The sequence below is a fragment of the Sebastes umbrosus genome, chromosome 9 (assembly GCF_015220745.1).
Source record: "Sebastes umbrosus isolate fSebUmb1 chromosome 9, fSebUmb1.pri, whole genome shotgun sequence".
Classification (NCBI taxonomy): domain Eukaryota; kingdom Metazoa; phylum Chordata; class Actinopteri; order Perciformes; family Sebastidae; genus Sebastes; species Sebastes umbrosus.
The window spans coordinates 26,552,200-26,565,696 of record NC_051277.1 but is presented as its reverse complement, the minus strand read 5'-3'; the positions used below and the strand labels follow the sequence as shown (position 1 = coordinate 26,565,696).

At 39.4% G+C, this 13,497-nt stretch overlaps 1 protein-coding gene across 1 annotated transcript; it reads right to left on the bottom strand.

Annotated features, from left to right (window-relative positions):
• Positions 1-155: 155 nt before the first annotated feature.
• phf6 (PHD finger protein 6) lies at positions 156-11,513 on the bottom strand. Its single transcript, XM_037780933.1, has 11 exons — positions 11,349-11,513; positions 8,286-8,447; positions 7,631-7,732; positions 6,244-6,377; positions 6,090-6,136; positions 5,590-5,750; positions 4,812-4,955; positions 4,585-4,689; positions 4,363-4,496; positions 2,965-3,094; positions 156-960 (listed from the first exon to the last, which is right to left on the bottom strand). The coding sequence occupies exons 2-10, from the start codon at positions 8,415-8,417 to the stop codon at positions 2,965-2,967; spliced, it is 1,089 nt and encodes a 362-aa protein (XP_037636861.1). The 5' UTR covers positions 8,418-8,447; positions 11,349-11,513; the 3' UTR covers positions 156-960.
• Between the last annotated feature and the right edge of the window lie 1,984 nt (positions 11,514-13,497).

Below are 13,497 nucleotides of genomic sequence, written 5' to 3'. Positions count from 1 at the left end.
TGGAGAGGTTTGACTTTATGACACTGCAGCAGTGCGACATTCCTCACTCTTCAAACCTCACTGGAAGTCTTCACCTTTAGCACCCTGTAACCAGCCATGAGTGCTGCTCTGTGTTTTGAGCACACACTTTCAAATGAAAGACTCAATTCACACGGTAAATGTGTAAAATAAAATATGTTCTATTTCCAATCATTCATGGATACATTTGTAGAGATACAAGTAACAGTACATCAAACAAAGTCAAGCCAACTCCTCTAAAGAGCTCTACTTTGCCCTTTAGTAGCTAAATAAAAAAATGCCACCTTGAACAGTGGGAGAATCCAAGTGCATGCTGGCGAAACTTGTAAATGCGACTGTCTGAAATCCAGATATTCAAAATGACTCATGATGATAATACAGTAGCAAAATATTACATATCAAGAAAGAAAAGCTAACATGAAAAGAGTATTCTTAAGACGTGATTACAGAAACAAGGTAATCAAACTGCACAACTTGATAGAGAGACTAGTAACAAACAGACCCCTCTTAAAAGTGAGTCCTTTAGAAGCGAAGGAAGAGCGAGAGTAATCTGTGGGGACATGGGCAGTGAGTGACAATCAGAAGATCAGTCCATCAGCTCTTATTCACGGAAAGAATACATGTATTTGAAATTGAGCCCATCACTGGCTCTTGGGAAAGGTTAGCCATGGCTTTTCATGATCCTGCGGCAGTCCGGCGCTCTGCAGAGTACCACCAGTCTGTGAAAAGCTCATCCAGTCAACTCAAAACAGGGTTTCACATGTAGAAGACATCTGGTGCACGTTGGGACATCATGTCCATTTACTGGAGGAAACCGTGTGAAGGACTCGTGGGAGCTTGTAGACCACGACTTTGTGAGTGGGCTAAGATTCAGTATAAAAAATATCTCGCCCTCCTTTGAGTTCTTCTGTTTTCACCCCACGTCACGTCCGTCAGGCCAACCTGTAAGAACGGCATCAATGAAATGAAAAGGAAACTTTAAAACTCTGTTTATTGCAATTCCACTGCTGCTATTCACCTTATTCTTTGCCTGAACTAGGGTGCTTCTGCATTGCGTCATGTTGTGTTTTTTACTTCCCTTTAGAGCAGCAGTGCCATTGTTTTACTTAGCATCGCCCATCTTCAGTGTTAAAGGAACTGTTTGTAACTTCTTACACGTATAAATCTACCGGGTCGGTTTCCCATGCGTGCTCGCGTGTGGCTACGCTGTTCAGACTCAGACTCCAACACAAACTACACGGAAGCACCAAAACCTCTTGGTTATATCTAGTGAAGCCCGTCTTGCAAAACAGTGTTGGCGGCGGTCGTAGTACGCGCGGGAGACCGTAGCTTTGGTTTCCAGGGCCGGAGTCTCTGCTGTACTCTGCTCCGCTGCCTGCTTGACTTCACTCACACACCGCGCTCGTTCTCACTCCACCTCACTTGCATGTGCGCACACTACACACTGCAGAAGACTTCATAGCTCTGAGAATATCTAGTAAATGTACAGTGGACGTTTGTGCAGAAATAACTGCTGCAGCTCCTCCAGACCAACAGAGGTTTTCCGTGTTTTGTGAAGTGACGGGGCTCCGCAGCGAGAAACGTTATCGTCCCTGACCGGGTGCCCGTGTCTTCCTCCAACTTACGTTGGAGACAATAACGTTTCTCTTCCTGCTTCAGCCCCGGAGGCTGAGGCAGGAAAAGTCAACACTAGGATCAGCATTGATTCATGGAGAGACCTCCGTCTGGTCAGCTGACATTACTGCCAAGCAGCTGAAATATAGAGTGATATTGTGGTTTTAGCTGACGTGTGTCGCCTCACTGTTTTGAGCGATGCTCGTTCATGTCTATGTAGAGCGAGCAAGCGCGAGCCCGACGCTGACTTTTGTTGACTTAACGGCCACAGGTGTCGCTGTTAACAAGCAATTCTGAATCTTACAAACAGTCCCTTTAATACATCCATGTTTATCATCCTTTACTTGCGAAAAATCTGTCTTTAAGCCTTAGAAAAAGCTGTAATTAAGTTTGAATGTTTTTCAGGTGAGAAAGTATCCATTTAGATTTCCAATATGTTATCAGTTTAACCAAATAAATTTGGAAATTTGCACCGATGTTTTCGGAGCTGCTGGCTGTGTAAGAGCAGCCGGTCTGTCAACAGTGTTTTTGTAATTACTCTCACTGCTAGAAGGGGTAGACACAGTCCGCACTGCAGGTTTAACCACAGGGTACTAAAAACTATAATAATTTAGTGATATTAAATCAAGAACCACCAATTTGGCGACGGATAGCTAGCAGTTTGCTAGCGCTAGCCATAGCTATTTATAGTTAGCAGCTAGCTAGCACTAGTCATAGCTATTTATAACTAGCAATTTGTCAATAGATAACCAGCTAGCTACCCAGTTTTAGCTATCTAACGCAAGTTATCTGCTAGCTAGCTAGATAATGGAAAACAGGTGCTTGGGCTTGAGCATTGTTGTGTGTCTGCAGTGAAGACTCTTTATAAATTTCCACTCTGTAGTGCGGACCTTTGTCTACTCGGCATCTATCTGGCAGTGAGAGTTTATAGAAACAGTGTAGACATGTCGTGCTTTTGTATGCTGACCGGCCAGTGTGCCTCGGTACTTTTGTAGCTCCTCATCTAAACCATGAGACACTCAAATGTACTCTTATGTGATTTCAGGCCATTTCCGTATGTCATCCTCCCAGTCAGTGATGGCTGATGGATGTGGTATTATAAAACCGTCTCTGGTAAAACCATCTGATTGGCAGTGTAGCTGCTTAATAGCACTGCACTGGCACTTAACCAGAAGAACTAACACAATTGCCTTCAAACCTGAAGGGAAAAAATGGGTGGAGCTGCATAAGGTGAATAGGAAAACACTGGAACCTCATGTCTGACATTAAATGTGGACACTTTGAATGTTTTAACAATAGTTTTTGTGTGCAACCACCACTAATATAACATACCTAGTTGCCATTCACTTGCGTTGACGGTGTGCCTCCGTGGTTGTTTGCTGCCTTCTGTCTACTGCGATTCTCTCGTTCCTCATCTTCTTCATCCCTCTCCTCGTTGCCACTGTGGTTCTTACAATATAGTCTTTAAAAACAACACACACACACACAGGAGGGCTTGTAAGTAACAAAATACAGTAATAGCCAAGCCATTATTAGTTTAATGCAAACCAGTGATCACTTAAACTCTGATGTGGTTCAGACGAGGTGTAAAGACGTAGTAGACGTAATAAAAGGTGGGGAAGAGGAAGACTGCAAGTTAGCTAACGTGGATGTAAACCATGCGAAATCTACAATATTAAAAAGAAATTTTGGCCTTTCAAATGTTTTATGGAGGAAGGAAATGGATCCAAAATTTTTGTCAGGCCTCCAGAATACACGCAGTGCATTTTGTCACGTAACACTGAATCTAAATCTAAATTTGTTTATAAGAAAACTCCTTAGGGCACCTTTAATCTCAGGCTACATCCACACACATACATTTTCGTTTTAAAAGGCTTAATATTTTGCCAAATAACGCTCCGAACTTTGGCAAAATTTTGGCGAGGAAAAACTGTCATGGTCATTTTCAAAGGGGTCCCTTGACCTGAAAATGGGTTCTATGGGTACCCACGAGTCTCCCCTTTACAGACATGCCCACTTTTTGATAATCATATTGTTGCCTGTTGGGCTTCAGTTTGCCATGTTATGATTTAAGCATATTTTTTATGCTAAATGCAGTACCTGTGAGGGTTTCTGGACAATATTTGTTATTGTTTTGTGTTGTTGATTGATTTCCAATAATAAATGTATACATACATTTGCATAAAGCAAGCATATTTGCCCACTCCCATAGTATTAAAGTAGAGTATTAAATACTTGACAAATTTCCCTTTAAGGTACGTTTTGAACAGATAAAAAATGTGCGATTAACCACAATTAACTATGGACAATCATGCGATTAATCGTGATTAAATACAGCCCTAGTTCTGACAAAAGCAGTCTCTGAATGGCATTAATTAGCTTTGTGATTCAGCCTAGGATGACCATGTCTATGGTTTTCTTCAGGTGTGCAGGTTAAACATCTATCATATTTTCACATGTGTAAAATAAAAGCTTATCATAATAAAGACGGCAGTTGTGAACAACCTTTACAATAATGGCGAATAATTGTCACCTGATGACCATATATAAAACTTATCAGCAAAGTGCAAATGATCTTGCGGCAACAATTACTGTAAACATACAGAGAAAATCTCCATGTACAAAACACATAATACGATCATACAGTCAAATGATGTTGTGTTAATCTGCTGGTGAAGCGAAAGCACTTTATTTTGAACTGAAAATGTGTTTATCTGTAGTTGAGCTCACTTGTAGATTCCACGTGCCATGTTTTCAATGTACTTGGCTTTGTCCTGCAGGCCGCAGTGATAGTGGTAGGTCTTCACACATGCCTTGATTTCACACCCGATGGTGGCGCCCAACTGAGTGCACAGAGTGCATTTCTGGAAAAACAATTTTTTTTTATTAGAACTATACGCAGTTTTTAAAAACTCTTTCATAACGGTTTAGAAGTTAAACAAATCTTCCCACCATTCTTTTCCCTCTCTTGATTTCCTGGATGACTGTTTTCACTTCAAAGTTTCCAAATTCAGCCCGTGACGTGGTGGTCAGCTGCACTGTCCCCGATGAAAAAAGCTGGAAGGGATCATAGATTACAGAGAGATAAAAGTGGCAGTACTGTAAATGCACATTTACAGCATATAAAGGGTTCTGCAACATGTTGCACAAACAGACATCCCCACACACAACAATCTTACCATACACTTGTAGTGTGCTGCCACTTTTTTTGAGTTATCGGTATGAAGCATGCCCCTCGTTTCATTCTCTTCATCCCCAGCGTGACAGAAGCCACAGCGCTGGCCGCCATCTCCCGGGCTGGCCCGAAGAGGGGACCTGTCCCGCTAGAACACACGGAAACAACACTCAAAACACGGAGGCCGAATACAGCGAACAGATCATTCAAGGAAATTGCACAGATTGCATTCGTGAACAGACGGGTTGCCCATAGACTGTGTATAAAGATGGACTACATTACAGCTCCCCAAAAGTGAAGCCAAAACATCACGCTTGCCCCCTGGTGGCTGGCTGCAGCATAGGTCATAAGTCCCGCCTCCTCCATTTTAGCAGATGGGACATGGGCCAAACTAAAAAGTCAAATACATTTTTCCCAAAGATGGTTTCTGTCATTTTAGGTAGTTCTTATCATGCTGATGTATGTTCAAGTGTACATTTTTCTGATAATTTCGTTTTTAATTAGTTATTTGATGCTATAAAAAGGGGGTGAGACGTCATTATTGATAGCTGTGATTCTCTCTCGCTGACAAGCTGCCAGTTCAAGCAGGTATGTGGGAGGGAACTCGATACCCCGGCTCCAAACCCCGATCACTACTGCGCAGACTCTGGCTCCAAATGACGTGAAAATCTAAAGATGGCAGTCCGGATATCTCGTATCCGGGATATATGGGCTTCACTTGTGTACAGTGGGAGGAAGTGGAGACGCGTCGTCCATCTATACAGTCTATGGTGTTGACTTACATGGGAGGAACTCTCCTCGTCTGCAGCCTGCGAGGAAGTGGAGCGGGCGTCTTCCGATTTGCCACGAGATCCCGCCTTGGCCCTCCCTTTCTCAAACCTTCCTCTGCCCCTACTTTGTGGAGGCAATGAGTCTGAATCATTGGCCACAGCTTCCTCTTCATCTAATGACAAACCAGCAATCATGATCAGGACAAACTATTCTCTTCATAAAAGATATATCTAAGCAAAGGGCCGACACTTTAGACACAAAAATCACATTAAGAACTTCATCAGACTAAATATTAAAGCACAAAACAGACAACTGGGGCGGTTGCTGTAAGCTGTTTGGGGTCGTATTAGAATTTGATATATAATGATATAGAAATAGACAGTCATCATTACAAACAACTCAAATTCATGCGGATGTTTGTGTTGCAACTGACAGGGAAAATAGGCAGCCAGCTGTAAATCCAATCATCCATGCAGCCGAGTGATACAACAGATGTTAAAGCAAACCTTACCTTGAATGCCATCGTGAGCGGCATCCCGGTGTTTGCGACAGTAAACACTACGTTCGGGGGCAAAAACAAATATATTTTAATATAACATGAATGAATAACGTCTTTGTTTATGTAGATTTGTGCGCAGAAGAGTCCAAAAGGCAAAGTGACTTACAGGTAAATCCCTTGTGATTGATTCTCTTTGATCTGAGCTTTGTCCTTCAGAGCGCAGTAATAGTGATACGTCCTCCGGCACGTTTTCACATCACAGCCGATCGTAGCGCCCGGTCGGTGACATGAAGAACACATCTGACGGGGAAGGAAACACACTGACATCTTCAAGGAACACGGCTAAGCACATGTACTTCCACAACCTTCGATGTTCATTCAAAGTAGCTGATAACTAGTATTATGGTTGGTTAATTAATAATGTCAAATCTGATTTTACGATGTGGGTCTGAATAATAATTTCTCTCCAAAGATCACGTGACCCTGACAGACACAACTGTCTGAAAGGCCTTATATGTAAATATCATGATAGCATAGAAGCACACAACAAGATTATAAAAACACCAGAGAAAAGTAATTTTCATAGACTGTAAAATTAAATTATTATTTTTTTTAAATTGCCATTTAACATAATTTATTTATATTTATCATTTTTACTATTATTTTTTTATATATATTGTTTTTATTTTTTTATTATTTATCATATTTTAGCATCTAAAAAAACTCTATATAGACTTTACAATAAAAACACGTATATGTAGGTTGATGTGGATGAAAGTAAAAATAAATATATATTAAAGTAAACATAATGCTTAGAGATATGTATATAAAAACACCCTGTACCTGTAAATATATATGGGTGATCTTTTACAGAATAGTACTGATATTAACTTACAGTAATATACACGTTGTGCAAATTAAATTAGACATGCTGCTAATTAGATTAAATTGCATTTCAGTGTCCATTTCAGTGTATGTATTCACATACATGAAAAAACAAATTCAAGTGCAGCTGTCCATCTTCTTATTCAACAGTTTGTCAGATTGAGGAATGAGCCTCAACCTCATTCAAAACATGTCTAATCTAGATCTTTTTAGATGGAAAAAGCTGACATTGCCCAAATTAAATATAAGACATAAGACATGAGAGGGGCCGGCTATAATACTTCTAGTATCAACACCTCTTCCGTAGGAAACATACATAGTTATTCTGCATACATCCATATACACCATGTGTGTACAAGAAGGACAGGTATCCCCATTTACGGTACCATATGCTCAAGTAAACAGCTGTGTATAAAAACATGCATGCATCATCATTAGTTATTATTAGTTCCTTAAAGCAGCTTCTGCATATTCTCATATATGCACAGTGTTGGGACATGTGGTATTGTTAACATCAACAAGTAATTTAATACATTTATAGTTTCCACATGATAAATTCTGATAGGAACACCGTACCAAAGTTCAACCTCATGGCCTTATAACACTCTCCGTCTCCACTTCTCTGTTCTGTCATTAATAGTTCACAGAGAGGGACAACGGGTACTTACCAGTTTATTTCCCCTCTTGATCTCCTTTTTCACATCCTCAATGCAAAATCCTCCAATGTTGCCGCTGTCTGAGTGAGATGTGACCAGGGCAGAGGAGAAAAGCTGCATGGGACATTTATAAAAAAAAAAATTTGACTTGGTTTGTACAGTCTTTTGATATGATGATTATGATATGTACTACTGCTGATGCACCATTTTTCCCACTACTGCGGGGGTTAACACAGATGTCATGTGTTTACTAGCATCAGAGCTGATTTCACAGTGATTTACTTATAAAATACTGCATTTGCCACATTTTTTTAGATGGCATGTAAGAGGCTGTAGAGCAGTGTTTTCTCAACCTGGAGGTCAGGATCACCCAGAGGACAAAAGACAAATTGGGAGCCTGTCATGATAATTTATGGGAGATAAATCACTTCTTTCTTCTAAATTAATTTTGTTATGTTTTTATATATAGTTTCTCTTTTTTGTTTCATGAAATGCTGACTTATTGTAGGCTTATAAACAACTGAAACAACAGAAAAAACACAAAATCCACAGTTTTTTGGCTGAATTGTTTCCTATTCTGCAAATGTGACAAGGGTTGCAAGTAAGCATGACTTAATGCTGAAGGATCACATCGCTACAAACGGTGAGAACAGTGTGCTCCTCTCACCATGCACTTATGGTGGGCTGCCACCTTCTGGCTGTCAGACAGTAGCAGCTGGCCGCACTCCTTGTCCCGGTTGGTTCTGCAGAAGGCACATTTGAGCAGCCGGGCTGCAGCTCCTTTCCTCTGTCCTGACATGACCAAAGGCTTTTCTGTTTGGACAAGTCTCTAATGAAAATAAAAATGTTAAGGTGAGATCGACAAGATCACTTTACACAGGCTGGGAGGTCCTTTTAAATAGATACAGTATTATCAAAGCAGTTCTAAAAACAAATGTCCAATTCACTCAATCATCTGGTAACACTGCCTTGCAATTTCCTCTACAATATCGTTATAACAGCTTTCATACACATTGATGTATTCGTCATTAGGGGTGTACAAAAATATAGAAAAAAAAATAGAATATCGCAATATTATGTTTTGTGATCAGTTCTCAGAAATACTGTATACATTTTTAATTAATAGTTTACGTGCAAAGATGAACTCAGTCAATACTTTATTTCATTGGCAGAGAGATGTGCCCTCTCAAAGTAGTGCTATGATGTTGGATGTTACAGGGACTGTGATAAATGCAAATGTAATATGGTACATATGGTGGTGTGTTCTTAATACTGACAGTTTTCCTAAAATTAGAAGAAGAAAAAAAGTCGCAATATATCGCTTTACTTACAGTATCGCAATATATTGAATCGTAACCCCTGTATCATGATACGTATCTTTTCGCCAGATTCTTGCCAATACATCTTGCTCATAATCACAGCTCATATCTGTTTCAAAGTGGATGCCATAAGACTTTGAAATTATACAATACATTGGTGATGCCCAGTAGAGCTGCTGACCATGAATGCTTCTAAGCTTCGACCGTTGCCATGGTAATCGACCTCCAAATCAGTATTCGAATGCTTCGTTTTTTGTATGTGTAGAGGTGCGTGTGTGTACAGTTGTGGTCACATATTCAAAAGAAGGAAAAAAAAACAGTAGGGTAATATCATAACAGAGTATTGAGTTATTAATTATTAGTTATTAATGTGTTGATAACTAGGGATAGGCTAAACATGTGTAAACCTTGCTAAACATCCCTTACAGTCAGAGTTATTGAAACTCTGGACATCAAGTTCTTTTACCAACTAAATGTGAGCATTGTGAAATAATAAAACCCTTTGGAAGGGAGCCATTAGAAACTCTTTCCCAGAAACAGCTGGAAACGAAACTACTCCAAAGCACTCCAATGAAAGTCACCACAGAGGAGCCCTGTGTCCTACAAACGCTGTTAAGATCACACATTTGTTGCAGGACTACGGCTCGACACTTTCTCAACTTCAATCTGATCCTAGTTCCTTTTGGTTGACGAGAGTTTCTGATGGCCTGTGGTATGAGAATACTAAAAATCTACAGGACAAGTGTCGGCGATAAACTGCTGACCAATATCAGAATTTTGTGAGATCCTGCTTATGTTTGAGGAGGTTAATCAATAATGTTGATTATGTTTTGTCTTAAACGGTGGCAGTTACAGAAAACATCGTCACAACACACGCGGGCTGGCGATGACGACAGTCATCCAAGGTATGAATCAGATTGAACAGGAAATATGAAGACCAAGTTTACCTTACACATAGGGGGCGACTTCTAATCACAGACAAACCCCCAATGAGTAGTTGTTTCCTGCAAATGATGCAACATGTTTCCATTTGCATAGTCTGCTCCAACCTGAAACCATATCCTATTGTCTAAAGAAATATTAATCAGTTGAAATATGCAATTTTAGACTGTATTGTGATAAGCAGTGAAGACACACACATACCAGGAGCTGGGGTTGGGTGATTATTGTATCATTTTAAGCTGCATTTTTATTATAAAAACCTCTGTATTGTGTATAAAAAAATCCACATTTAATCTTGAAAATCATGCAAGATTGGATGCAAATCCATCTTTTAAAGTAGCTGAGTGGGTCAAATCCCCAATGACTAGTTTCTTCCTGCAAATGATGCAACATGTTTCCATTTGCATAGTCTGCTCCAACCTGAAACCATATTACCCTATTGTCTAAAGAAATATGAATCAGTGGAAATATGCATTTTTTTTCTATATTGTGATAAGCAGTGAAGACATACCAGGAGCTGGGGTGATTTGATTATTGTATCATTTTAAGCTGCATTTTTATGAAACCTCTGCATTTGTATATTTATATACATTTGATCTTGAAAATCATGCAAGATTGGATGCAAATCCATCTTTTAAAGTAGAGGAGTGGGCCAAACCTCCAAATGTGTGATGTAATTTGCAGCCTGTTTGATTGGTGGTGTCCACACAAAACACACAGAACAGATATATATTAAATATTAGGAGTATAAAAAGATAATCCTTTATGGTCCACAAATGAAAAGAGGGTGTTTTTTGAGTAAATCCCAATAGCAGTGTGCTGCGACGCCTTGATAGAGCCATTACAGCCCTGATAGCAGGGCCAGGATCTCACTGCGGCGGCTACAGCAAACACACACAACACTGATCCTGTAAATAACAGATAACATATCTTCTATTTCAACCTCTGCTCTTCGTTTAAACACTCTCACATCACAATCCTGTACTACTTATTGGGGATATTGTGGTTTGATTTGCGACAAGAAGAAGCGAAATACAAAAAAAAGCGCTTCAAATTTCCTCCTCCAAAGTTTTGAATTAAAGGGGGTGTGTGTCTCTTTCTCCACTAAACTAGCTATAAATGACAACAAACATCCAACTGTGGACGTCTCTACGCCCTGAAATCTACCCAAAGGCCTTTACATGCAGGGAAATAAAGGTCGGGAGGAGGAACATATGACACTTCTCGACATTATGGTTCAATTGAAAGCTGAAAAACTGAGATTATTTCCCTTTAAATGTGTTAAATGATCATGACAAGCGCGGCGGGTCTTCGTAAAGTAAAGAGCGCCATACGTGATGATGTGTGCCTGAGAACAGAGAGAGCAGCTCGGCTTGTTGGACGACACCAATACGGCCCTGGAAACCACAATAAGGCCACACAACACATCTTCTATCATCCAGCCGAGGACTCACAGATAAACATCTTACCTGCTAGGATGATATTATCTCGCTGGGAGACGGTGGGAGAAGATGGGAGAGTGATCTGAGCAGTGACTGTGTTTGTTTCCGTCCTTCAGCAGTGATCGTGAGCTAGTCACACTAGCATCAAGCCAGCTGCAGATAGCTGGAGACAACAGGACTTCCTGCTAGGACTGTCAAAATAAAAGTCTTGCCGATGAGAATGTGTTGCAATGTTTCAAACCTGAAAAGATGCAGGAGGTATATAGGAGTATAGAGGAAACGAAAGTGATTTACAAAAATGTCCTGTGAAAATTACTTTAATTTTCAAAATACTCTCATAGCAGATAGCCTATGGTATTGTATTGTATTTTCTATTTTAATTATTTTACTAGTATTAGTACTATATTAGTATCATTATTTTTAAAGGGACTATTTGTAACTTTCAGAAATGCTTGTTAACAGCGACACCTGTGGCCGTTAAGTCAACGAAAGTCAGCATCGGGCTCGCGCTTTGCTCGCTCTAAATAGACATGAACGAGCATCGCTTAAAACAGTGAGGCGACACACGTCAGCTAAAAGCACAATATCACTCTATATTTCACCTGATTGGCAGTAATGTTAGCTGACCAGATGAAGGTGTCTCCATGAATCACTGCTGATCCTAGTGTTGGCTTTTCTTGCTTCAGCCTACGGGGCTGAAGCAGGAAAAGTGGGTCGGTGCCGGGGCTGAAGCAGGAAGAGAAACGTTATCGCCTCCCAGCTGCGCCCGCAGGGAGACACCGGCACCCGGTCGAGTTTTGGTCGGAGATGATAACGGGGCTGCGGAGCCCCGTCACAGAGAACTCTCATTTTATTCTCACTACTCATTGTAGTGTACTGTTTAGCTGTAAAATGAGAAAGTTTGCTCCAGCTGGTGGGCGGTGCTTGGTATTTCCTCAACTGTTCTCAACATGGCTGCCGGGGCACAAACTTTCTCATTTCACAGCTAAACCGTACACTACAAAATGTTTCTGAAAACATTTTATGCAAGAAATAAACATTATAGTAATAGAATATTAATCCGTATTTAATCAGCGCTGCCTAGTTTGACCGTTTTAATCTGAGTTTGTGAGTGATTGACAGCTGCCTCCGTTGAATGAACAGCCATTAGGGACTCTCTCTCTCTGAAATGACCTGTGATTAGTAAAAATCTCCCGTCATGGGCTAGATTTTCTAAAGCCTGAAAACAGAGCCATGAGGAGGTGCAGAAGTCTGGTTTTCTCTCAGAACACTTGAATTACAATATGCTGAAAGGTTATTATGGAATTTTTGCCCAATGATGACAGAAATATTCTGCCAACTGCAGGATAAAACGTTGATAAACATTTGATGTTTTCATCAAATATGGTCGATTGTATTTCAGAGAGGGATGTATTGGATATTGAATATTCTTGTGACTTCTGTGAATTAGCAAATCATATATACATTATACAATAAATATTATATTTTATATATATATATATATATATATTGTATAACAAGCAAAACATTGTTAATATATATATATATATAAAATATATATATAATACAATAAAATGTATTGTATTATAAAATACAATACATATGCTGAATTGATGTTGAAGACTTGACAAAGACAATGACTACTAATAAACCTAATGCTAATGGTTATAAATATTCTCGAGTGTTTTACAAGTGATAATCCTTTTTTTTAGTCGACAATTGTTTACAAAAGTTAAATTCCATACACACATAAGATAAAAAAGGGCTGTCTCAAAGCCTCAATATTTCTGAACTAAATACTATGGAAGAGTGCAATCTTGTTATTTATTTATTTATTTATTTATGCATTTCTTTTTTTGTTCCCTTAATTATTTTCTACCCTCTTTAATTTTTATTATATAATTTTTTTATAATTTAAGTTATCTTCCCTATCCAATTGTGCCTTGTATATTAGAAGTATTGAGCTTAGATTACAATGCCTTAATGTTTGTAAATTAATTATTAATTAATATGTTGAAAGGTTATTATGGAATTTTTGCCCAATGAAGCCAAAAATATTCTGCCTACTGCAGGATAAAACGTTGATAAACATTTTATGTTTTCATCAAATATGGTTGAATGCATGTCAGAGAGGGATGTATTGGATATTAAATATTCTTGTGACTTCTATGAATTA